The sequence below is a fragment of the Pipra filicauda genome, unplaced genomic scaffold (assembly GCF_003945595.2).
Source record: "Pipra filicauda isolate LSUMZ 115617 unplaced genomic scaffold, ASM394559v2 scaffold22_size4397567_pilon, whole genome shotgun sequence".
Lineage (NCBI taxonomy): Eukaryota > Metazoa > Chordata > Aves > Passeriformes > Pipridae > Pipra > Pipra filicauda.
The window spans coordinates 3,266,212-3,289,563 of NW_024104343.1; the positions used below are offsets into that span (position 1 = coordinate 3,266,212).

At 38.4% G+C, this 23,352-nt stretch overlaps 1 protein-coding gene across 3 annotated transcripts in view; it reads right to left on the minus strand.

The window, feature by feature from the left end:
- Positions 1 to 370: 370 nt before the first annotated feature.
- Positions 371 to 23,352, minus strand: part of GLRB (glycine receptor beta) — a 52,853-nt gene continuing 29,871 nt past the window's right edge. Inside the window, exons 8-10 of one of the 3 annotated variants that reach the window (XM_027739516.2) lie at positions 21,966 to 22,118; positions 15,359 to 15,651; positions 371 to 4,856 (exon numbers count right to left, since the gene is read on the minus strand). In XM_027739516.2, coding sequence (XP_027595317.1) covers positions 4,560 to 4,856; positions 15,359 to 15,651; positions 21,966 to 22,118 — 743 coding nt within the window. In that variant the 3' untranslated portion in view covers positions 371 to 4,559. The remainder of the gene's footprint in view (positions 4,857 to 15,358; positions 15,652 to 21,965; positions 22,119 to 23,352) is intronic. The other 2 variants (XM_027739517.2, XM_027739519.2) reach the window with 2 other exon arrangements.

Here is a 23,352-nt window from a genome sequence, read left to right on the forward strand (position 1 = left end):
GCATTTCAGTGACTGCAGCACAGACATAATCATAGCAATGAAAGGCTTTAAGAAAGATTTCAAAATAGCCAGGTAATGTTTATTTTAAATGTCTGCCAACACCATTCCCACTGGTGGAAGGAGGACAGGTGCAAGGCAGGGTGGAGGGATAGGCACCTCTCTCAAATAAGTCAGAATACAAAGGAGTGCTGCAAGCAGCCCAGATTGCTTCTGATTGATTTGATACAATGTTGTAGACAAAATCACAGTGATGAGAAATTTATGTCCTTAAAACTGTGCATTTTTTTCCTGTATATTCCACTATTAAGTGTAGAGCTTCATAGGAAAAGACTTAGTTTCTGTATCTTCTGGGCACCAAAGATGAGCTTAATTTTCCTTTTTTTAAAATTTATTCTTTATAGTTATATAAAAATAAGGTAACTCATACACAAAACAATTAAGTTGTTAGACACAAATTAAACTGTAGACACAAACAAAACTATTATTCAATCTCTTTTTATCTGAATTTCTTTCCACATTATCTTCTGTAATCCCGGAATTAGTATACCAGAGCATCAGTAAGAGTGTCCTATCATTCTCTTATCTCCTACACACCTCATTTGTACTCACTGCAGCACTACGATATCTCAATAGCCAGAAAAATCACTTGGCACTGCATATATTCAGGTTGCACTCCTTTGGAAATAAATAATTTAATGCTACCTATTCTATAAATATCCTTGTTGCAAGTCACTCAGTAACCATAACGATAAGATGCTTTAATTGAAGAAGAGACCTGGATTATAACGTCTCTTAATAGATTCCCTTAACAGCTATAACAGACTGCTTAAGTAAGGTATTGTCTCTCTACAGAGTAAAATAATTTTAAATAAAGATTACTTGTAAGTAAGTGCATTTCCTTTAAATGATTATAGAGCCAGATCAATGACTGTGGTCATGCCCATTGGCACTACCCCAGAAGGCAGTGTTGCTACTTTCTCTTTAATGGGTAATAGGGTGCTAAAGACACTCTCTCTTTACCCTGTTACCAAGTCCAAATTAATTTGAAGACTTTGAAGAATGAAAGCTGCTTGGCAGTGTTTCCAAGCAGTCAATCTTCTGTACACTGCACTTACAAAAATAAACTCCTTTCCTCACTCAAAGGACAGACTGCTCACATACACCATCTCAGCCAGAATTAACTGAAAAAAAGAGGAGGTGTCATTAGCCACTAAAGAGCTGCTCCTAAAACAGGATGTCAAACATGAGGTATGGATTACAGGGAATTAACACATAGCAGCAGATATACTTTTCAAATCACATTCTTACTTATTGTCTACCTTAAATTTGTGGACGCAGTTAAGAAATGAATTAATTAATCTCCATGGAAATTCCTGATGCAGTGTTTGAATGTGTTCTAAAATCCTGAAAAATGTAGAAAGATAACTAAAGGGTTTAAGAGCCAAGAAAATACCAAGGGTTATGTTAAGGGTAGAACAAAAATTTGTAACTCTCCTACCAGCAAACAGCAGAACTTAAAGTAAATGTCAGCTGAAACACAGATGGTCTCTCCCTCAAAAACAGATTTTGCTGTCATGCGATTTGTTCAGACATCATGACTGGTTAATCTAGTTACTAGTGTGTAGTTCATGAACCTCATCTTTGCTACTACTTGAATATCTTAATTTCTTCAATTTTAAATTCATACTGCATTGCAAGTTTCTATAGCTGTACATTGATTCAATGTACATTTATTTTTAATTTAATAATAGTTTTTTTCCTGTCACATTATCACAGTCAGGTGAGATCCTATATTGCCTATACAGTTTTGTATTTGCACCGCATTCTTGAAATCAGTCAACAGGCAGAATTTTACAACTAGAGGGTGCTGGAGGACCATAATGTAAGATGGCATGCAAAACTTTCAATGACCTTTAGTGGAAAGAAGAAAAATAAAATAAATCAATTATTACTGTTCAGTAGGACAAGCTAATATGTTCCAAGGCAATACAAATGCTGCAACATTATCTAGTGTAAGTAAAAAGAGAATTAATTCTTTATCGCTGATATTGGTTCATTTTAAATTTAGTTTCAAATTTGCTGTTAAACTTTGCTTCTGGCCTTAGTTTTTGTGCTATAAGGAACAAAAAACCTTTATCTGAACAATATGCATTCCCTTTTCTTCCCTTTGTGTGAGTTGGAAAGCAATTACAGTGTATTATTGATTAAATGTTTTATGATAAAACACAAAAGCCATCAAGTAAGCAGGAAACCAAGAAGGAACAAAGATTAATTTAACAATAAAATCTATAATTGAGATTTTACAGATAGAATGTGGACACTAATTACAGATAAATCATTTAATAAGAGTTCCAACAAGAAAATTATCTTCCAAAATTCATATAATTTCCAACACAGGGTAATTATTTTCTTGCCTTCCAGTACTGTAAGAAAAAATACAAGTATGAGAATAAATAATGTCTATAAATATAGCACTCTGTACGTATAAAAGTTCCCTCTCCCTTCCTTCCTCTCCTATACTTTTCCTTCTCCCTTCCTTCCTCTCCTATACTTTTCCTTATTGCTTCTTAGGAGTCTTTGACAATTCTGCAATTAACTTCAACCAAAAGAATTATTAAAATTTTGAAGCAGACCTTTAAGATATCCCTTCCCTCAGCCCTGGTTCAAGACAGCTCAGTAACAGCTGGGATTTTTCTTCCATTTCCTTGGATCAGAAAGAAATCCAAAGGACAAACTGTGGCCACCTGGTAGAGTGGCTCCCTGAAACCCTCATGAGAAAGTGGCCAGGGAGCTGGTGAAAAACACGTGACCATTCTCTGAGGAGCAGATCTCTTCAACCCAAACATGATAAGTTGCAACCAGCCTGTGGATCACAAAGTGGCAGCGGTTAGAAGAGGCCCTGGGAACATGCAGGGCTGCCAGATGTCCAAGCGAAGCCGGTGTGGCATGCCATTGCTCTCTTATATTCCCACTTTTGACCTTTTGGTTGTGCAGGCTTTGCCGCATGTGGACAACATTCTCATGGTGGAAAACACCCAAGTGATGCAACAGTCCGATTGTGGTGGCCTGCATTGGCTCAGTACATCCTGGGCATGCCAGAAATGTAGCATAAGTGGGATTGTTTCTGTTTCCACACTATGGAAGGTCTCCTGTATTTAAATTAGTCCCTTCTGAGCCCAAGAGGCGCCAGTAACTCATGTTTCCTCTTATGAATTGCAAAGTTAGTGAGAACTGCCTTATTTTCATATTGCAACTAGTAACACATACACATGTTGTAACTAGCTGTGGTGCCCCAGCTTTACAAGCAGAGACATATTTCTCTGTACACTCTCATGGGCCGAGGCCAAGTCCCTGTGTTCTGAGAGAACGCACGCTACTCAGATGCCTACATACATGCAGCTTCCTTTAGGCTGCATTTCATCGCATGGCTTGCCCTTACAACGGATGTACCCTGGCATCCACAGGAGGCTCATGATATATTTAAGAGTCCTAGCCCCTTAGACCTTTGGACATGCTTTCACTCCTACGTGTTAGCTAGCACACAAACGAAAAAGGTATAATTAATGGTGAAAATAGGATTTCATTCTTGACAACTGGTTTGTTTAAAATGAAAGCTGTCAAGGGGATAAACAAAACAAGTCAAGTAAGATGTGTCCAATGCAACAACAACAAAAAAAAGTGACTTACACACTTGCCAGATGCTATAGAAGGACAAAATAATGTAAATGTAATGTAAAAATGTATAACAAACCTCATGCTGAACTGCATCTTGTGATTCCTCCCTAAAACTCCTGATACCTTTAGTCTAGAAAGTGGCTTGTTTGTTTTTGAGATATTGTATCTAGTTTGTGCCTAAAGAAACAGCAGTCAATATTTGGCCCAATGTTTTATTGTCAGCATATTCTCACACACTTAAGTGTGCCTGCTTCATGGACACAATTGTTGGGTTTTTTTTCCTAAATGAGCTGATTTTACAAAATTAGTAGTTCTCTGATCTTTATTTTTCCACATAGACAAGATCTGCTTATTTGATGCTGTCTTTACTTACAAAGTCTAAATAATATGAATTACATCTTAGCTTTTTCTTCAACAGTGCCATCTAAAATTATACAAGAACAAGATGTTTGGTGGGTGGTTTTTCCCTCTGGAAGTCAGCAGAAAAGCTGTTAAATACTACATATACTAGAATACTGATTTTAATAATACTCAACGTGCACATCAGTTTCATTGTCAGAAACACTTTAAATTTCTGTATGTTACTAATAAGTGAAGAGCGTTATTCAGCTTTATAACGTAGTATGCATTGTCCTTCATATATATTCCTAAAGCAGGATGTGTGCTGTACATTTATATACAACGTTGGTCAGAGCACAGACATTGCAGTGTCATGCTTTCATTCAAATTTCAGATGCCATATGTTCAGTACAATCGCACGGCATCAAGATGCAACATATTGCTTTGCAAATGCAAATAATTTCACACAGTGGTCTTCATGACTGGGAAGGGATAATGAAATGGGTTATATTTTATACATATGAAAAAAATAAATAAAAGATTTATCATAAATATATGGACCAGTATATGACGTTGAAGAACAAGAAGCAAAAAGGGAACAGTGCTCTTGCATAAAGATCAATTCTCTTTGCTGCTGATGGAATGACAGGCTTGGGAGGAGGAGGCTTCTTGTTGTTCTTGGCTTGAGATTTCCCGAGCCCATTGTTGACTTCAATGGGCTTCCCATAACAGTCATAATTTGATAATTCAAAATCTCTTGGCAAGCTTCCAACGATGCTGAAATCATTGGATCTCAGATCAGATTTCGAAGTGCAAACTTTTTTGCATCTGGTCTCACCAACCTATGAAATAAAGAGTGAGTGGAATCACGATGTACTCACCACATCCCATTAACAAACTTAATGCAGCTGCTAGAGAACACTGCAAACAAACATACAGGAAATTACTTGTTGATAGGGATACATTACATCAGCCTAATTTGCGGAATGGTTATGTTATAAAGTACTTAAGGATGATCAGTCAATCATATAAACTAATCCAAACATTCATAATTGTGTGATTTTTCATGCACAAGATGCCTCATGCTGTGCAATCTGCTATAGTTAGACTCCTTCATTTTAGGATGATAGAAGGGGAGGGAATATTTCTGTGGGAAGTATTTTTGGATATTAGTTCTGTGCTGATGAACCTGCAGGACAGATACTATTCAATACTTGCATTTTTCTGAGGTCTGGAAGCCATAGTCAGAATTAACCCTAAAATTCAATGTTTGCAATTAAATGCAGTCTTTTCTGGTTCTAAATGGTTGACAGCTAAAGATCCTATACCTCATCCTAAGGTGACTGCCTTGCATAGCGAGAAGGGACTTTCTTTGTGCCTGCAGTACTTGGTACCTCTTTAAAGACAAGTAACACAGATCTGACACCGTTCTCAGCACTCGCCATCCATATACTGTGTTTAACCAGGAAATCTAAATCCAAATACAGAATACCCGTGTTTCCTGTAGCTCCATCAGTACTCTTGGGGGTGAAGTACTACTGTGCTATGGGGTAATCATTGTCTGCTACAGACCAGACAACAGTTCTGGCATAGACAATGAACATTGAGAAAAAAAATTTATTTGATGCCTTTCAAACTCATGTGGCTTTTTTTGTGGGGAAAAAAAAGATTCCTATATTTCCTTCCTTAGATTTTATAAAGCTTTTGTCTCAGGTTCAACACATCTCTAGGAGGACCAACCTCACACTGCTCAGGGAGCTTGAAGTGATTTAAAGACTACTTGCAAGACACTGTGTTTTGTGACTTGGGTAAACCTCTCCCAAAATTTCATTTCAATTGGACTACCCAGTAAAGTAGGGGAAAAAAGGGAAAAGAATACAGACTATGAATTTGTTCACATACATAACCCGACAGTTAGTCAAAAAAATGCTGGATCACAAATCAGGCTATACACATGGGCAACTGACATAAACACAAGTTTAACTAAGGCTTCCTAGAGCCACTGGTCCACTAAAAGTTGGTTCTTCCAAAAGCTGCCTGTCCCTTCTTTCCATTAGTCTGTCTCTCCTCCACAGTGCCTTCAGGTATTTTACGCTCAGCTGTCTCCACCTTTGGTTTTCTGCAGTCTTTGGCTGATAGTTTGGGATATTTACATAATTATATTTTTGTAAAATAATAATAGTGAAATACAGTACCAGACTTATGGATGAATGAAAAACATTCTGAAGAATATAATCAGCTTCTCTATGACAACTGACAAAGTATTCTGCATGGAAAGAACTAAGGCAGAGAGGAAGAGACCTAAACTTTGACTAGGGTTTTACTCTCATTATTGACAATGCTGATGCAAGGTGGAAGAGAAGCATGGCACTGTTCCCTCTACAAACAGCGGACACACCTCCCCAGATTTGCCAGAGTTATATTTTTCAGGAAAACAGTAAATTTTGAAACTGATACACTAAAACTGAGGCTCAAGTTTGTCCTGATCACAGCCAGGACAGGGTTAATTTTTTGCAGTATGTGGGAGGGGGCATAGCTAGGGCTCAGATATTATTCTATACCACCTCACATCATTGCTGGGGGTGGGGTAAAGGGAAGAAGAGGTTCCTTCTGGTCGACAAAACATGGTAGAGAGTTTTCATAGGAAGTTTTCCATGTGAATAATTTCTTTTCTTATACCTTTTGTTATTAATGTTGTTGCTGTTTCTTATCTCATTGCTGTATCCAGTAAATTGTTCTTATCTCAACCCATGATCTTTGCCCTTTGTGCCTCCAATTGGAGGGGGGAAGGGGAGTGGTGCATGGTTTTAGTGGGACTACTAAATTGAAGAACACCATTCCTAAACCTCAGCAAGGTTACACACAAAATTAAGATTCCAGGTCACAAAAAAGAAAAACAAGATAGGTATTCCCTGATGGTAAGGCAAAACTATACATACAAATTTCCTGCAACTGTTTCCCAGTCATCAAAGAGCTGACAGCCTGGGACAGTGTTCATTATTGAAGTAGCAGGGGCAAACTGTCTATTAAGGTGGTCACTAACACACAGATAAACATGATTACGTGGCACTGCGTGACATGATGCTGTTAGTCACTGATCCAGGATGTTCCTTCCAATCAGATCATAACCCAGGATATAGGTAATAAAGATGTAAAGCAGACCCTTGTGCAATGAAAAGGGAACTTGCGAGATTGCAGTGCATGTTAACTGAAGAGTCACAGGAATATTACATTTTTTCCATGGTCAAAACTAATAAGATTTAGTAAGGCCACTACAAGAAATAGAATCATGTATGAAATTATAAGCCTCCTTTTGGATTTGCAAACTTGTAATGCATTCCTCATACTACCAGCAATAAATTGTAAAATTCAGTGACGCTAATTGTAGCCTAAGTGCTCTCATTTACAACACAGAATATTCCTGTTCCAACTGCAGTATCTAGAGAGTGTTCCCCTAAAGGCTGCTACAAGTCAGTTCTCATTCACTTGCAGGCCTGAGAGAATGAATTCTAGGTCACCTCTGCCTTATAAGCAGAGAAGTGTTCACAGCATGTTCACACAGAACTCTGTTTAGTTCAGTGTCAGCTGGAGTACTGATTTATCAGGGTGACACAATTTTCCTTGTAAGAGCAGCCTGGCCCAAATTTTTCTTTAATAAGTATATATTATTTTTGAAAATAATTTAATTCATTTCCCTGGGTTTACAAATCTGTCATGCTTCCATTTTCTACACTCAGCAACTGCCTAGCCATACTTTCAAATTTCTTCTCATACATCTCTTCAACTCTCCAATATTTCTGTTGTTTTAATTTAAATTTGCTGCAGTTGGCCTACAGCTTTCCCTAAACAAAGTCAGTTAATATATATTAAGTATAGATAATACATATTTATCTGCCTTTTATTCATTTTGTCTTAGTCTGTGCTAGAAGCCTAATAATAATCCTAACAATGCCTCTGTTGCTTCTGGTGCTCCTCCTCGCTTTCCACATTTACTGCCCAAACACTCAGCAAAGGCTACAGGAACCATTTCTGTGAAAAACGATACTGCAGGGCTTGATTTTAGAGTACTGCACTGAAGATGTGTAAAGAAAGTAAAGTGTTGTAAATGATATATCCTTTTGACTTCATCCTGACACAGAAAATATTTGATATCGTTTGCCTTAACCTGCCCATGACCTGTGGGCAGACCCACAGGTTTGATGCTTCCACCAGATTTATGGGTTTTCCCCTGCAGGGGATGGGGAGCAGTTGTTTGGGAAGGGAAGGCTGTTGGGATAGTGTAGGGCCATCCCATGCCCCTGAAGGAACTCGGCACCCATTCCTTGTCCCTCTGGCATGGAGGTGAGGAGGCCAAAGAGGACACAGGAACATGACATGACTGTTGGGGCTTGGACCAAAACACAGACCTAATTCCCTGTTTCTTCCAGGATTGGGCCACCTTGTCTAGGTTTGGTGTGATGGACAGGACACCTGTCTTTTGATGAAGACCTCCGAAGTACCTAAACATGTGATGATCCTTTCTCACCTTTTACAAAATTCAGGGTGAGCAGTGCTCACTGCCAAGCTCAGAACCTGCCACTGCTCCAGAGCTGCAGCGTGTGTGCCTCTGCAGTGGGGCTCAGAAAGGCTTTGGCTGCAAAATCAGGGGAATAATGTGAGAAGAAAATGGGGAAAGAGGAGAAAGAATACCTGCTGCCTGTGCATGCAGACTGGCAAGCAGAGGGAATTAACTCCCCATCGCTGCCTCTGCTGATTCTGTGCTCCTCCTCACTTTCCACATTTACTGCCCAAACTAGTTACATTAGATTTTCCTTTAAAAACATCCAGAATGGAGAATTTTTTCCATGACCACGTTCCCCACAAACACATGTACCTTATTTCTAACCTGAATTTATTTGGCTTCAGTATTCAGTCATGAGGCATGACTATAGTTAGTCTATAAACTGGTACTTACAGATGCTAACAAATCTAACCTTGATTTTGCATAATTCAGATGATGAATCCAGGCCAAGTCAAATGTTCTTAAGCCAAGTCAAATGTTCTTAATAGTTTCTTACCTTCACATTATTATCTTTGTAAACCTAATTGATAATACTTTAAAAAATTATATTCAGTTTGATTAAATCAATAAACACACATATCAGCTTTAATTTCACTGACCCATTTTAAATTTATTAGCTAACATGGGGTCGAATGATGTATAATATTAAAGATAATTAATACTTACAAATAATAATTATTAGTCAGCCCCCTGTATGCTATGTAATATTCTCCACTGATTGATGTCATACTTATAATTATTCATGTTTTGCCACTTAGCCTTTAAAAGTACTGGCACAAAGTTAGCTTCTTGCTGTATTTTGGAACCCTCCCAGTTTTAAAGGATTTATTAAAAAATCAACTTTAATGTTCCACAGTACTCATAGACCAGCTCTTCAAAAAATCCTAGATGCAACTTAAGCTGAAATCTTGATTGTAAAACATCTAACTTTAATAGCTATTGTTTAACATTCTCTTTAGCTACTGTGAATGAGAGTTATTTATTATTGGATTTAATATATCTGGCTTTTCCACAAACATAAAGCAGAATATTTGTTCAACACTTTTCCCTTTTCAGCTAATTCTTGATTCTTACAGCATCTCTACCTAGTATAGGATCATTACTCTTCTTACTAGGTTGTGTATTCTTGCTATATATGCAAAGTAACTTCCTATTGCCCTCAGTTATGCCAAGCATATATCTTTTTTCTTACCTACACCTATTATCTACACCTATTTTCTTGATTTCAACTTGCATTAATTGCTATCACCTTCCACTTGCCAGTGAGAAGAAAAGAGACATGCTTGAAGCTGAAGTTAGTTTTAAAAATTTGGGGAGTTTGTTTTCAATTGTGCTGTTTGATAGGTCTTGGGTTTTTTTTTTTCCATTAGTATAGCTTCACTTCTGGTCTGCAGCTGTTTTGAACAGTGTTAGATAGTTCACCAGCATAATTCATATTTTTTGATTAAATTCTTCCAGCTAGATGAGATAGTTCTAAAATTTGTGAAATCTGACATTTCACAGCACCAAAAATACCAGGACTTGACTTAATTTGTTTTGTGCAACTAGAATAAAGATCCTTTTCAACTGACTGTTCCTCCTGTGATCAAGTCCTCTTCATCCATCAGGATGAAGTGTAATAAAAAAGCCCTAATTTTCGACTCAAGAATTTTCGAGAGCAGAAATGTATTGTCCTTTATTCCCAGCAAAGCTTCAGACATGCTACAGCAGCCTCTCAAGCTCAGCACGTGTCCCTCAGGCTGACGTGCTTTCCTACTGTAATGCTGCATTCTCTGCCCTACACAGCACATCTTCCTTGCCACCTTTGCTGTTGCACCCAACCTCTTTTTGGCATGCAGATCTATGACAAATCCTGCTAGTTGTGTAAGAGTCTTCCATACAAGATAAAGGAGGAGTTTTCTAACAAGCTCTGTCATTAATCTTTCTTGCACTTGTTTTGAGCTCTTCTCTTGCTCTTGTCATAATGATAGATGTAGATCATCAATAATATAATGATTGTTTAGTCAGACTGAGTATATTTTCCAGTGCAGCACAGCAAGAATTTGCTACCACATTCCAAATACTCCTTGCAAAGTACAGCAGAAAAAATATTAATGCATAAAATATCACAGTATCACAGCATAGCTGAGGTTGGCAGGGACCTCTGAGGATCATCTAGTCCAACCCCCAGCTCAAAGCAGACTGCTCGGGGTCTTTTTACAGCCATGTTTGGAATTATCTCCAAGGATGAATACATGAGTCACTGGAGCAGAAAGTACCTACTCTGTACCTGAAATGCTGTCAGGAACTATTAAAATAGGCTGCAGCCTGTGGTTTTGTGTACAAGGTAAAATGTAAAATGGGTTTCTGGTGGTTCTGCAATAAAAATTTGAGTCTGGAGTGCCACTCAAGGGAAAAAGACAATACAGGAAGATCAGGTCACCACAGGTCAACACCAATGGTCAGGTGTATTATAGATCAGTAGAGATGAACATAACCCATATTAGATTTCAGAGCCTAGATGTGGCTCTGACAAGACAAAGCAAGCAATAGCACCGCTTCTTTTTAAAAATAACTGGGATTAGGGCTATTACCACCACTTGCATAGCACTATTCATCATCTGCCAGAACCATTCTTTTAGCAAATGTTCTCTCCAGTCATTAGCACATTATCTGTGGGGGACAGCTTCTATAAATGGGCTTGATGAAAATGTGACTTTTCAAATCGAGGGGTGTTATAGTTAACAGGGCAATCTCTCCCTGTAATCACGTCAGCAGTGAAAGCAAAAAGAAACTGATTCATCTTCAAAACATTTCCCTTTTTGCTTGTTTTTCTCACTGTATGATGTTGCATTGCTAGGAAACACATGCGAACTCCTACTGAGGCTTCCCAACAAAAAGCCTCAACTGAAAGCAGTTATCACCAGGTTGCATAATTTTCTCCTCTACTTAGAACAGCATCTACTTGCAGCCGCTATGAGCTAAGGGAGCCAAGCTGTACTTTTTCATGGCTTTTTGTCTGTAAATGCATAGCCATTGCTGCTTCTAGAAAAACACATCAGAAGTGCTTATGTTGAATTTTCTCTTTTTTTTCCTACAGATTCAGGGTTATCTTGACAGATAGACCTCTTGGCTTTAATCAGACAGTCATACTGATAAACCTCTGGGTTTAAAATGGCACTGACATTTCAAGGGTTTCTGTTGCAGGGAGCATGACTCATAAAGCATGGACTCGGGGTGTTGGCGAACACTAGCAACATGCAGCTTTTACATAAGCCAGTACCCAGGATTTGGTGGAGAGGAGAAGCAGGTACACATCCATGGAAGCCTTCCTCGATCTTTAGGTGGCTGGCAAATTGTGAGCTCTGTTTTCACCCTGACATCTTCACTGTCACTGTTGGTGACCACGAGCACTGACTCTACTGACACAGTGCCGAAAGTGAAAACTTCTAGCGGACCCTTACAGGTTCTGCTACACACAATCTCTTCTCCTAGCCTTCCATCATGAATTACATTAACCTTTCATGTTTAGGATATACTGAAAATTTTATCCCTTTACCGATTTCTTGTCATAAATATGGAAAAATAGCTGCCTGTATTTTAAGTATTATCATGTGTTTTTGTTATGGTTGTTTTTTACTAATCAAACATGCCAGGTCTCCAAATCAGATGCCATTTTAACTTTCACAAATGGACCACGCACATGAAAACAAGTTCTTTCATGAAGGCTAGAATCAGGAACGAATGATAACTCCACTTGCTTCCCTGTGCTCCCTCTGATCCCTCTCCCACCTAGGGCCTTTCTAACCCAGCAACTCCCCTGTACCTTACATACAGGCCCCTTCCCCAAATCTCCTGCAGAGACATCACCGCTGCAATGCTGCAAAAGCAGCAACAGCCCAACTTGCTGCTCAGGGAATGGTAGCAAACTGCCACAGCATTGGGATAGAGGGTATTTTAAAGAGAAATAAAGTAATTTCTCTTTTAAAATTTGGTTCCCCTTTAATAACTTACAGATATATATCAGTACCATTCAGTTAATGTTTCAAAATATGTAAGTGCTTCATTTAAACTGCAGAAACACTTACAAATGGAATTATTTATACTCTCTGTTTTTTCCCACTTGGAGTTTTTTGCTTCTATGTCTTTTCTGTTGGCTTTACTTTTGAGTCCCATCTGGTCTATCCACTGTTTCAAGCTGACATTTCCAGATACACCCTCAGTCACTTTTGCCTAAGTACCATCTCCTATGTGGAAAATGAACATCCTCGAATATTTCTACAGGATGCATACTCATTTCAGGGTGCAGTTCTAAGTTGTCCTTTTTCTTTACTTGTCCTAAAGCTACACACCAGGTCACCCAAGTCTTTCCAGACATTTAACAAAGTATTTTCTTTTTCCTCTCACACAATCGTATATGACCCTGATGAGAAACAGCTCCTGAAGTTCTGGTACAGCACTCTGGCCTCTTTTTGTTTCGTATTCTTTATGCCTTTCAACATACAGTTTTTTTCCATTACCTGTTTCTTTAATGTTTCTATCCCTTGCATATTTGCCATATGACGAATGCATTCGCTACTTGATCAGTGCTAGGTCTGTATGGGACCAATCCAAATTTCCTGAGGCAGGCCTAGTTTTGGATTAGGAGTCAGAACTACCAAAAGATTTACACCTGCTTTGATTTAGGACTTTAGTATAGGCTTTTGCATGGCTGAGAACTTTCAAAGTACTCCTACACAGTAGCTGGTTCAGAGAGGGAGTTTTCAGCTAGGCAGATTTATAGCTTTCCAATGTATAAAATGTAGCATCACCATCCTACCACATCCTGATGTCAAATGATTCATTGGTCTGGGACCTTTTTCTATCTCAGCCTGGTCATCTTCCCAGAAATTACCAGCCCAGGATACCTTTCCTCTGGCAGGTTGTGTTTCAAAGCAGGCGGATGAATTCCAGCTGGATGACTAGTTATGAGCCACTCAGCCATGTGACCGACTTTTATAGCAATGAATACCTATTTTCACCATGTCTTGGTAAACAATTTTTTTGTAATTCTCTGTATAAAAATCATCAGAAGGTATTGGAATGTTAAAGGTCTCTCATAACAAACTGGGAAGACCCTGAAAAGTGCAGGTCAAACATGAAAAGCTGACGCTGACATTTCAAGATTGTGGAGGGGAGACACTATGAGATCTTGGAAGGCAGACTGAAGCCTAAATTCTCAGAACCTTCAGCTTGCTGCTAGACACCAGTCATGGGGAATGTTGCTGAACTTCTGTGGACAGTGATTCCCCTTCCTCTAAGTCTTAAAATCCACTGTACACTCAGTGCCTTCTTGAAAAAAAATTAAAAGATGAAAGGACAACAGACATAATAAAAGATATAGTTTTGTTCCCTGTATAGGTATGACAACAGCACCTGAAAGGGTGTACACACCAAGGAGAATCAGTAATTTAGCAATTCACACTACTGAAAAACTATAATTTTTTGTTAAATTTGCCATTGATCAAGCTGAACACTTAGCACTTTTTAAATACTTGGAATAGGAAAAATATATTTTATGCTGCTTTGCTGGATTGCTGCAACTATTTTGTCACAAGAAACAGTTGAATTTGGGACCTGCAAATTGCTGAACACAAAAATATCACATTCAGTTCAGGGAAAACAAATCTACAGCAGAGCCATCTTTCTACTCAGCTCCCATGTTGCCTGGGCTTGGAGAATTACTTGTGACACAAGTCAAAGCAGTCATGGGGTTGCTCTGAGCTGAGTCTAGCTGCCTGCCAAAACAGTTCCCAGAGATTCTTCTGCCAGATGAGAATTATGGTAGTTAAGTGCACTGCCCTGTAATACCTACATCTCTTCTGGACTGGGGGTAATTAGTTATCAATACCAGCTTGATACTAGGGTTTTGGCCACTCTGGCATAAACTATTTCTTCTTTAAAGAAAGATAAAAGTTAAATTGTACCAATAGTATCACTTGGATCTGGCCTCATAGCTTTACTTTATACAAAAAAATTGCTGAGTCATTGAAAAGGACAAGCCAAATTCATACTACACATACTGTAGCATAATGTATTTTCTTCTGCAGAATAAATGTCAAATAAATATCACTGAGGACCGAGGGCAGTTGGCCTGGGATGTCTGATAACTCTTGGAGCACAAACAAGGACTTCTACAATAACAGGAATACAGCACCATGATAGAAAACTTTGGCTTGAGCAAAGATGTACGTCATCTTTGTCCTTATAATGATATCTGACTGATTTATGCATAAACGCTATCTGGTTACAAAAGAAATGCAGGAACTGTTTGACAGACAAAGAGACCTGACTTTTGTTTATAGATGCCAAGAATTCTGGATTCCTGGCTTCATAGATGCTTGACATACAATGCAGTGCAGCTGTGGCTATCTGGGGGAAAGCAATGAGCTGGGCGTTATTTGAGTATGGTCTCAGCAAATACTGTCTAAGAGTTCTGTCCTCTGAATAGTTACAGTTTGACAGCTGCTATTTATTATGAGAAAAATAGCAACTGTAAAGTGGCTTGCTACTTTATTTACCTGAAGCTTAGCAGCAACCATGGTGCTAGGATATTAAAAGACAAATTTTTCATTTAGTACATCTGACCCCAAATCACTAGGGACCAATTGGTCACGTTTCTAGTCATTAGTTACCAGCACATTTTTAATGTCTTGGCCACTTCTAAAATTAAGCACTATTCAAAACTATTACCAGAGTATACTCCTGGAATTGTTTTAATAGAGGATAATGCTGATTTTGTGTACAGATCTTTGCAGCTCCTACCTGTAAAGTGCTGATGTGGACAGGAGTCCCTGTGCCATTCACAGTGTTCTTCTTGGCAGCATTTCCACCCTTCCCTTCCGCTTGCTCTGCCTTGGCAATCTTTGCTTTTTCGGCTTCAATTCTCTTTGGATTGTTTAGCATTACCTGAACCACAGCATACTCCACCAGGGATGCAAAGCCAAAGAGAAGACAAACAATCAGCCAGACATCTAAGGCCTTCACGTAAGACACTTTGGGAAGTTCAGCAGCAAGAGTAGTACATTCAGATGCCAAGCTGAGCACTGAGAAAATACCTACAAAAAGAAAAAACAACATATTGATTAAGAAAACTTCCTCTCATTGATACTGGCTGTGCTCTTCCTCTGAAACAGACAATAGTGAATGATGTTTTGTAACAGTGAATGGGACTTCACAATGTGGTTGGTGCAGCAGGTGTACAAAGTGCACATGCCTTCGGTTCATGAACGTATTAAACTGAACACTTATGTAGGATATTGCAGTTAATGGTGAATTATTAAGTATCTTCATTTTATAAACAGAGAAACAAGTAAGTGAGGCTAAACTGGTTGTTGTGGTTTTCGTGCCCCAACACACAGCTGGGAAATGGGCTTTCCAAAGACTTATCTTACAATGTGCAAGTCCGGGACGGTGGAAAAGAAATATATGACTCTTAAACCAAAAGACTCCAAGTCCTTTAAATTAGACTACCATTGTCCCAGAAATCTGAACTGTGCTGCAGCAGGAGCAATTCTCTGAATGACCTGTTCACGGGTGTGATATTCAAACCTTAGGTGAAAGGGAAATTTTGCTGAAGAGCAGAGCTGTGTGAGCACATCACAAAGTCTGTGTTCCCGATTCACTGTGAAGATGAAAACACCGAGGTGACTGAGGGTCTACAATCATTTCCTATTTGAGCTTCCAGGACCTAGAGGAAGCTTTCTAGATAAAGGGCATTTCATGAAGCCCTTATCATGTACAAAAACGCACATGTGCAAAGGCTGTTGAAAGGTCACACTCATTGTGGATTTCAACAAGCATTTCTCCTAATAAGGCTTCCAAATGTCATCATCCACACAAGGCTCACATCCCAAGAGATAAAATACAAGTCTGATCTCACAGAAAGATTTCTCACAGGGTCCTATGAAAAGAGAACAGTAATATGAACAGCTACTTTTGGAAAAAGCTAACTTTGGAAATGGCTGTCAAGGGGGAAAACTTAGTTCAATCTCCAAGTTCAGAATGTCCCATTTTGGTTTTATGAATGCTAATGATAAAAAGCTTTACTTATGAGTGGACAGCTTAATGAAATATAATTGACATCCATAGAAAATGTTGGTCAAAAAGAGATATTCAGTTAGTCTCAACTACATTTCTTATACTGGTCACATGTGCTATCCAAAGCATAAAAAAATTTGTCATTCATAGGGAGATAATTTTCTTCAGATAGACTTTAAGTAACTGAGGATGTGAAAATATTAATTATATTGAAAATATCTGTATTTGCCTATGAAAATATTCAATTCTAGTTGATCATAAACAACACATTCTTTTGCTACTGTTCCTATTTGGATTTCAGTAAAATTGACATGATACTTTATGTGGCATTAGTCTCAAATGGGCAATTCACTAGCTGCTAAAACACTGAAGTGTAAAGAAATGTTTACAGTCATGCAATTTTAAACCACAGAATTTTATGATGTTTTATTTATAAATGTGTAGTATCGATGGATCACTGCAAAGCTGGATTTTTTTTTGTCCTTGGGGATAATACAGAATGGGCAGATGCATTACCTCAGAACAGAATGATACGGTAAATACTAAACAGACAATCCACAGTGTCCACTCTGGCTTATTTTCCATCTATTTTATCTGAAGCATTAAGGTACAAACGTGCCTATAAGGATAGAAAGTAAGCATAGAATACTTCTTTAAAAAAAAAATTATTTTCACTTGCCAACACCTGCTGGCTGGGGATGGATCACAAAAAAACTTCAATAACAAGTACAAATAAGGCTGTACTGCCTCTTAACATATACAGGACACATCTGCCTATGTCCAACATGCTGTTTGAATAACCCTTACCCTGAATAACCGAATTAACCAATGATATGGACTGGCTCAACATCTTGGATATAGCAATTTTTTCCTTCTGACTTTAGAAGTGTTTACTATCTTAATATATGAGTTTTATTATCATGCCTGGTGCCAAAAAAAATAGTACACCAACTTTTTAGACCTTAAAATACTATATCTTAATTATTGGATTGAATTCTACAGAGCTAACTTAGAAGTTCTAGTAGCTGAAAATATTTTTGTGCAGCTTTCATTGTTCATGAATTTTCATCACTCATTTCAACTGAGGCCATGGTGACCAGCAGCTAATTCCATTTTTCTGGATTCTTACAATGAAAGGTTCATTCTCAGAGTCTAAGAAGCTTCTAGGTTTTCAAGGTAACAATAAAATGAGACAGAAGCACATAAATATTCTATTAAGCAACCATTTGCTGCCTGATGAGAGTTGGCACGGCCTTGGAGACCCTAGTACCAGAGCTGTAAGTCACGCCTCTGGCAGCAGCTGCACTAGGTGCCTACCTAGCACAGTCCAAAGCTTAAGGCTGAAATGTGAGTGAGGAGCATGAAGAAATAAACTGAAAGATTAGTTATTAAAAAAAAAAAAAAGGGGGAAACAAAAAAATCTCTCCTTTTCTTCTTATGGAGCACTAAAGAGAAAGGACCTACAGCTCCTTCCTCCACACTTGCAAAGTAAAGGGAAAGCTGGCATTTTTAGGAAATACCTCTGCACTTTTTCCCCTAGTGTGGCATCCCTCTTGATGACAAAATTTGATTTTACCAGTACGGTTAGTTAGCTTCCAGTCTAAAGCATGATTGCACAGAGCTACTATTTTAAAAAATGACATATGGTAACATGTAAATGTCTGAAAATGCCAGTTCAGCATAGCATTTCAGCACATGCCAGAGAAATAAATCTCCCTTTTTTTGAATCTAACCAATTTACTGACCTCAGCACTATCTCCTGACAGTAAATTCCACAGGTTAATTATGTGCAGTAAAAAATAATATTTTCTGGTTTACATTGCTGCTTTAAAAATGCCTGGGTTCATCTTACTAATGTTATTGAAAAAGCTAATATTCTGACTTGCTTTCCGTTAAATTTGATATCTCTAGTACATTCTCTTCTCTCATTAATCTCCATAAACTAAAAGACATCATCTTGCCAATCCATCTTCATATTAGAGTTGTAACATATATCTTTTATGCCTTTCCTTTGAAACCCTACAGTTGTTACAATTTTATAAAATAAATGACTAGAACTAAGACAGATCTGAGGACAAGAGTGATGAGTGGTGAGTGGTGCGTGCCTGGCCGCAGACCTAGCTGTCCTTTGTATGGGGGGAACACACCATTGATCACTATTCCAAGCTTTTAGTTACCCTGTTGTACCCCCACCTTCACTCTGGACCAATTCTTCATTCTACCAGGCCACTGTGGGTGGACAGAGGTCTGACATCCCTCAGATCCCTATAGCTCCAGGGAAGATCTTACTCCCTTTGGGGATAACACAGCAGTGAAGGAAGGAAAGGACTTTTTTTCAATGGATGCTGGCATCCTTTCCACCTGTAAAGAACAGCAGAGTCCTGTGTCAGGCTCACTAAAAGGTGAAACACCAGCATCGAACTAGAAAGAAGCATTCAGTGATATCAGCCTTTATGTTGCTCAGCCACAGCTGTCCAGATCCCAGTCCTTTGTGGATTTCTCTACCACCAGATGATTTAGTTGGGTGAAATGAAACAGTTATAAATAGGGCTTGCAATTTAGTTAGTTCTTACACAGATATAGGCTTTTTTTTTTTTCAAACAAACATAAATCGTCTTCCCAGAACAACAATCAGTCTATAAAAACATAATTCTGCTTACTGGCTTGCCATGTGTTTTGTACTCCTAAATCACCTGGAAACTTCTGAGATGCCTTGCCATGGGGAGCAGTAGCCCACAGCACTTAATTCTAGGGATGACTGCATTAAGATATTAGTAGGTAAATCTGAAGTAGCTTCTCACATGATGACATCTGTATCTAGCCATTGGTAACAATTTTTTTGGGCTAGATATCATTCATTTGACACACAAATCTTAATCTTGCCATATTTCAAGGTCAACTATCTTCAAGGATGTAGCTAGAAGAGTTAGTTTGTTGCTCTCCTGAATGCTGGAGAAACATAAATCTTACCCCAGTGAAAGTATTAACAACCTTCATTACTAAATACTGACTCAGTTAAAGAATGGTCAGATTTAGAGGGTTTTTTTGCTTCTCTGGGGATTCAGGAAAAGTCACATAACTAGGCCAACAGTATTGTTAAAAATGAAGTATTTCAGAAATGCTAATACATAAAAGGAGCCAATAAACACTTACAATGAATGAAACAAATTAAAAATAAATAAGCATGCATATTTAGTCACAAAGACATCTGTGTGACATGAATCAGCACTAAGACTCTTATAAATCTCCTATGTAATTAATAAGCCTGTCTGGTTTGCTATGTGAAGCATGGCATCACAGAAGTGGCAATACAGCTTGGTTTCAATCGTATTTGAATTTCCTATGTGAAAAATATTTCCAGTTCCTGTTTCATTCTTTTTAATTTAATGCATCTTACATTTTCCCCATTCTTCTTCTCTTAAAATGCTCTCTTAATGTTTCACATTATGGAATGCATCCTCGCAACTTTTCAAGCTAAAAGATTGTATTTGTTACTTGCCATGAATCTAAAAACAGATTGAGACTCCTCTCCAAGTAACTATTAATATTTTTAAAGGTCAAAAGAAAAAAAAGCTTCTTTGTATTCTGAAATAGAGCTCTAGAAAAAAGATAGACAGAATACAATGTGGTTTACTTCATTTACAGCAAAGTAGCCAATTGTGGCTCACAGACCAGAAGGAGAGCTCCAACCATGGTTCTCCAGATTTTAGAATAGAACAGACTATTTGAGTTTGATGGGACCTTCAAAGATCATTCAGGCCAACTGCCTGACCAATTCAGGGGCTGACCAAGAGCTAAAGTATGTTAAGGGCATTGTCCAAATGACCCTTAAACCCTGTCAGGCTTGACCACCTCTCAAGAAAGCCTGTTCTTTACTGTTTCTCAGTAAGCCAGCCTGAACCTCCCCTGGTGCAGATTTGAACCATTCCCACTCATCCTGTCACTGGACACCAGGAAGAGCATTCCAACACCTCCCTCTCCACTTCCCCTCCTCAGGAAGCTGTAGAGAGCAATGAGGTTGCTCCACAGACTCCTCTCCAAACTAAACAAACACAGAGTCCTTAGACACTCCTCATGGACACACCTTCCAGTCCTTTCACCACTTTATTGTCCTCCTCTGAATATATTCAAGGACCTTCACACCCTTCTTATTTTTGGGGGGGTTTGCAGCTCTGTTTTTCTGTCATATCACTGGAAGAAGAGTCATGGCAGATTACCTGAGATGAGAGCAGTGGAGCTCAGGCCAGGGGGTATGTGGATGCTTTTCCACGTAAAAAACTCTGTTCCTGCTCCAGCTCACTCCTAACGCAGAGATTTTAGTTACTCACTACTGCAAGACTCTGCAGATCACAGACACAAATTGGTAAAGTGATGTGGCAGGTCCTGACTCCAAGGGTCTCCAGAGCTCATCGGCACACATTCAATGCACACGAGGCTGCACAGGAGTCATGTCCTGTGGGGTTGTGGAGATTCCAGTGTGCATAAGAGGTTTCTGAGGAAGATAGGCAGCTGAAGGGATTCTGCAACTGCACCACTGAGATCTTAAAAACAGATGCACTAAACCTCCTGGGACATGGCAAAGATTTGGAAAGTATGGGCTTGGGCAGGTGGGAGTGCCAGGTAAAAGGGGAGCACGGGGAGGCCAGAGCATAGGGAATGGAATCCAAATAGAAGAGTCAAGATGGAAGAGCCTGGCTCCTCATTTCACTGGGGTCAGCAAGTTGGGCCACCTCAGAACTGGAGTCCCATGTACAATACAATTAGCCAAGATAATAATGGTTTTAGTAACTCTGTGTCCTACTATTTCATAATAAATTAAGGGCCTGCCTACTATGTTGTGCTGACCACATGCGCTTGAAGTACTCTCATGAACTGAGTCTCTAATGAAATAAAGCCAAGCAGGTAACAAGAACAGTAGTTATGTTCCAGACATCATTGTGTTTCTATTAATCTTCAGAAAAGCTGTTCCAATAGGTAGCTTTTTAGAGCCTTACTTATCATCCTGCCTTCCTACTGATTATTCAAATGTTCAAATTCCTATAAACTGCATATTGCCACAGTGTTTGCAGCATCACCTGTACATAGATAAGGTCAGATTTGTCCAAGTTGAGAGGAGCAGACACAGTGTGCTTGTCACACAAATGCTGGAACTACTATCAAGTGAAGCCTTAATGTGGAGGTGGATTTTAGAAGACTAGGAATGAGGAGATTTCAGTGAAAATGATGAGCAAATAATGGAAGTGAAGTTGCTTTTACGGTCCAGTGTCATGTAGTCAAAGCAACTCAGAACGGTGTTAAAGCGGATTGTGACATATGTGAAAACACAGGTTACCCAGCGGGACTCTTGCAGCACTTGCGTCAGGATTGATCCAAAATGACAGCCAGGATAGAACAACAATTAGCAGTGTAGGAGCATAAACACCCATCATGTAAAATCCAACTTGTCTTCTTAAAGTGAAGATTACTTCTACACAAGTGTAATAACCTTTAAAGAAATAAACGCATTAATGTTTAACGTGTTTTGCAAGTGAACCTCTGATTCATATCTTCCAGGCCTTTTTCTATTTAAGAGCAAAAGTTCAGTTATTCAATTGCCTTTATAAATTCAAAGAGTTTAATTTGAAAAAAAAATTTAAAACACAGATCTACATAACCACAAAGTGTGGTCAGGTTGCAGTATTATCTGTGCTCTATAAGGAACCCTCCATCTTCTCAAAGCACATCAGTAGCAGGAAGACAAACTGACTCTCTTCTTGATGCTGGCTTCAAGATGCAGTATGCAATCCAGATAAACAACACGGAGTCTAGCAGTCCTACTAGCTTAAGCTCACCTGAAAATCCTACTTAGCATTAATTTGTGCAAAAGGTGGAATTCGGAAATATTAATCTAGAAAGTTTAGAATGGAAAGAGGGGATCTGAATGTGATTCTAATCAGATTTCCCCCGTACTGAAAGATGACATAGGTGACTTCTGAAATTGGTACAGACATTTTAAAACAGGCTCTAGAAAAGCTGTAAATTTTGCAAACAAGGAATACTGCAAAAAATCTTTTAAAATGAGTATCTAAAGCACACAAAATATTTCAGAAGATATCTGTTTAAGATAATTCAATAAAAAATAAGGTTGTAGTACAAGAGGTTTTGCTGGAGATAACAAATGTATCAAGAAATCTGATAGCCAGAAAATAAATTCTGTTCATATTTTCACTCAATTAGCAGAACTGGCATTTTTATATTAATAGAAACACAACAGTGTTGTAAAAAAAAAAAAAAACACCTTCAGAAACTATTCTATCACAAAGAAAGAGCATTCCTATGTTATATTACAACAACTTCAAAATTCAGATTGGACCATATTTATCAATCCAGTTGGTGCAAAGCTAATTTAGAAGCTAGAATCTGTCAAAAAGTTCTCTATTTATCTTCCATGTTTTATCAAGTAAGTGCTGTACGATGACATAAAAGAGCTGTTTAGGCATACAAACACCAAAACAACAAAATAATAAAACATTAAAGAAAAACATCCTTGTGTAGAAGACTAGTGTCTTCTCAGTGCTGTATTTTATCGTCCATTCTATCATTTTCAGTGATCTGTTGGCTGAAAAGTTTTCCCTCCATAATTTCTGAATAGTTTCCAGATACTTTTAGGTTTTATTTTCAAATGAGGGATGACCTTCAAAGTCATTGTTTGTGTTATGTAGGAAATGTATTCCATACGC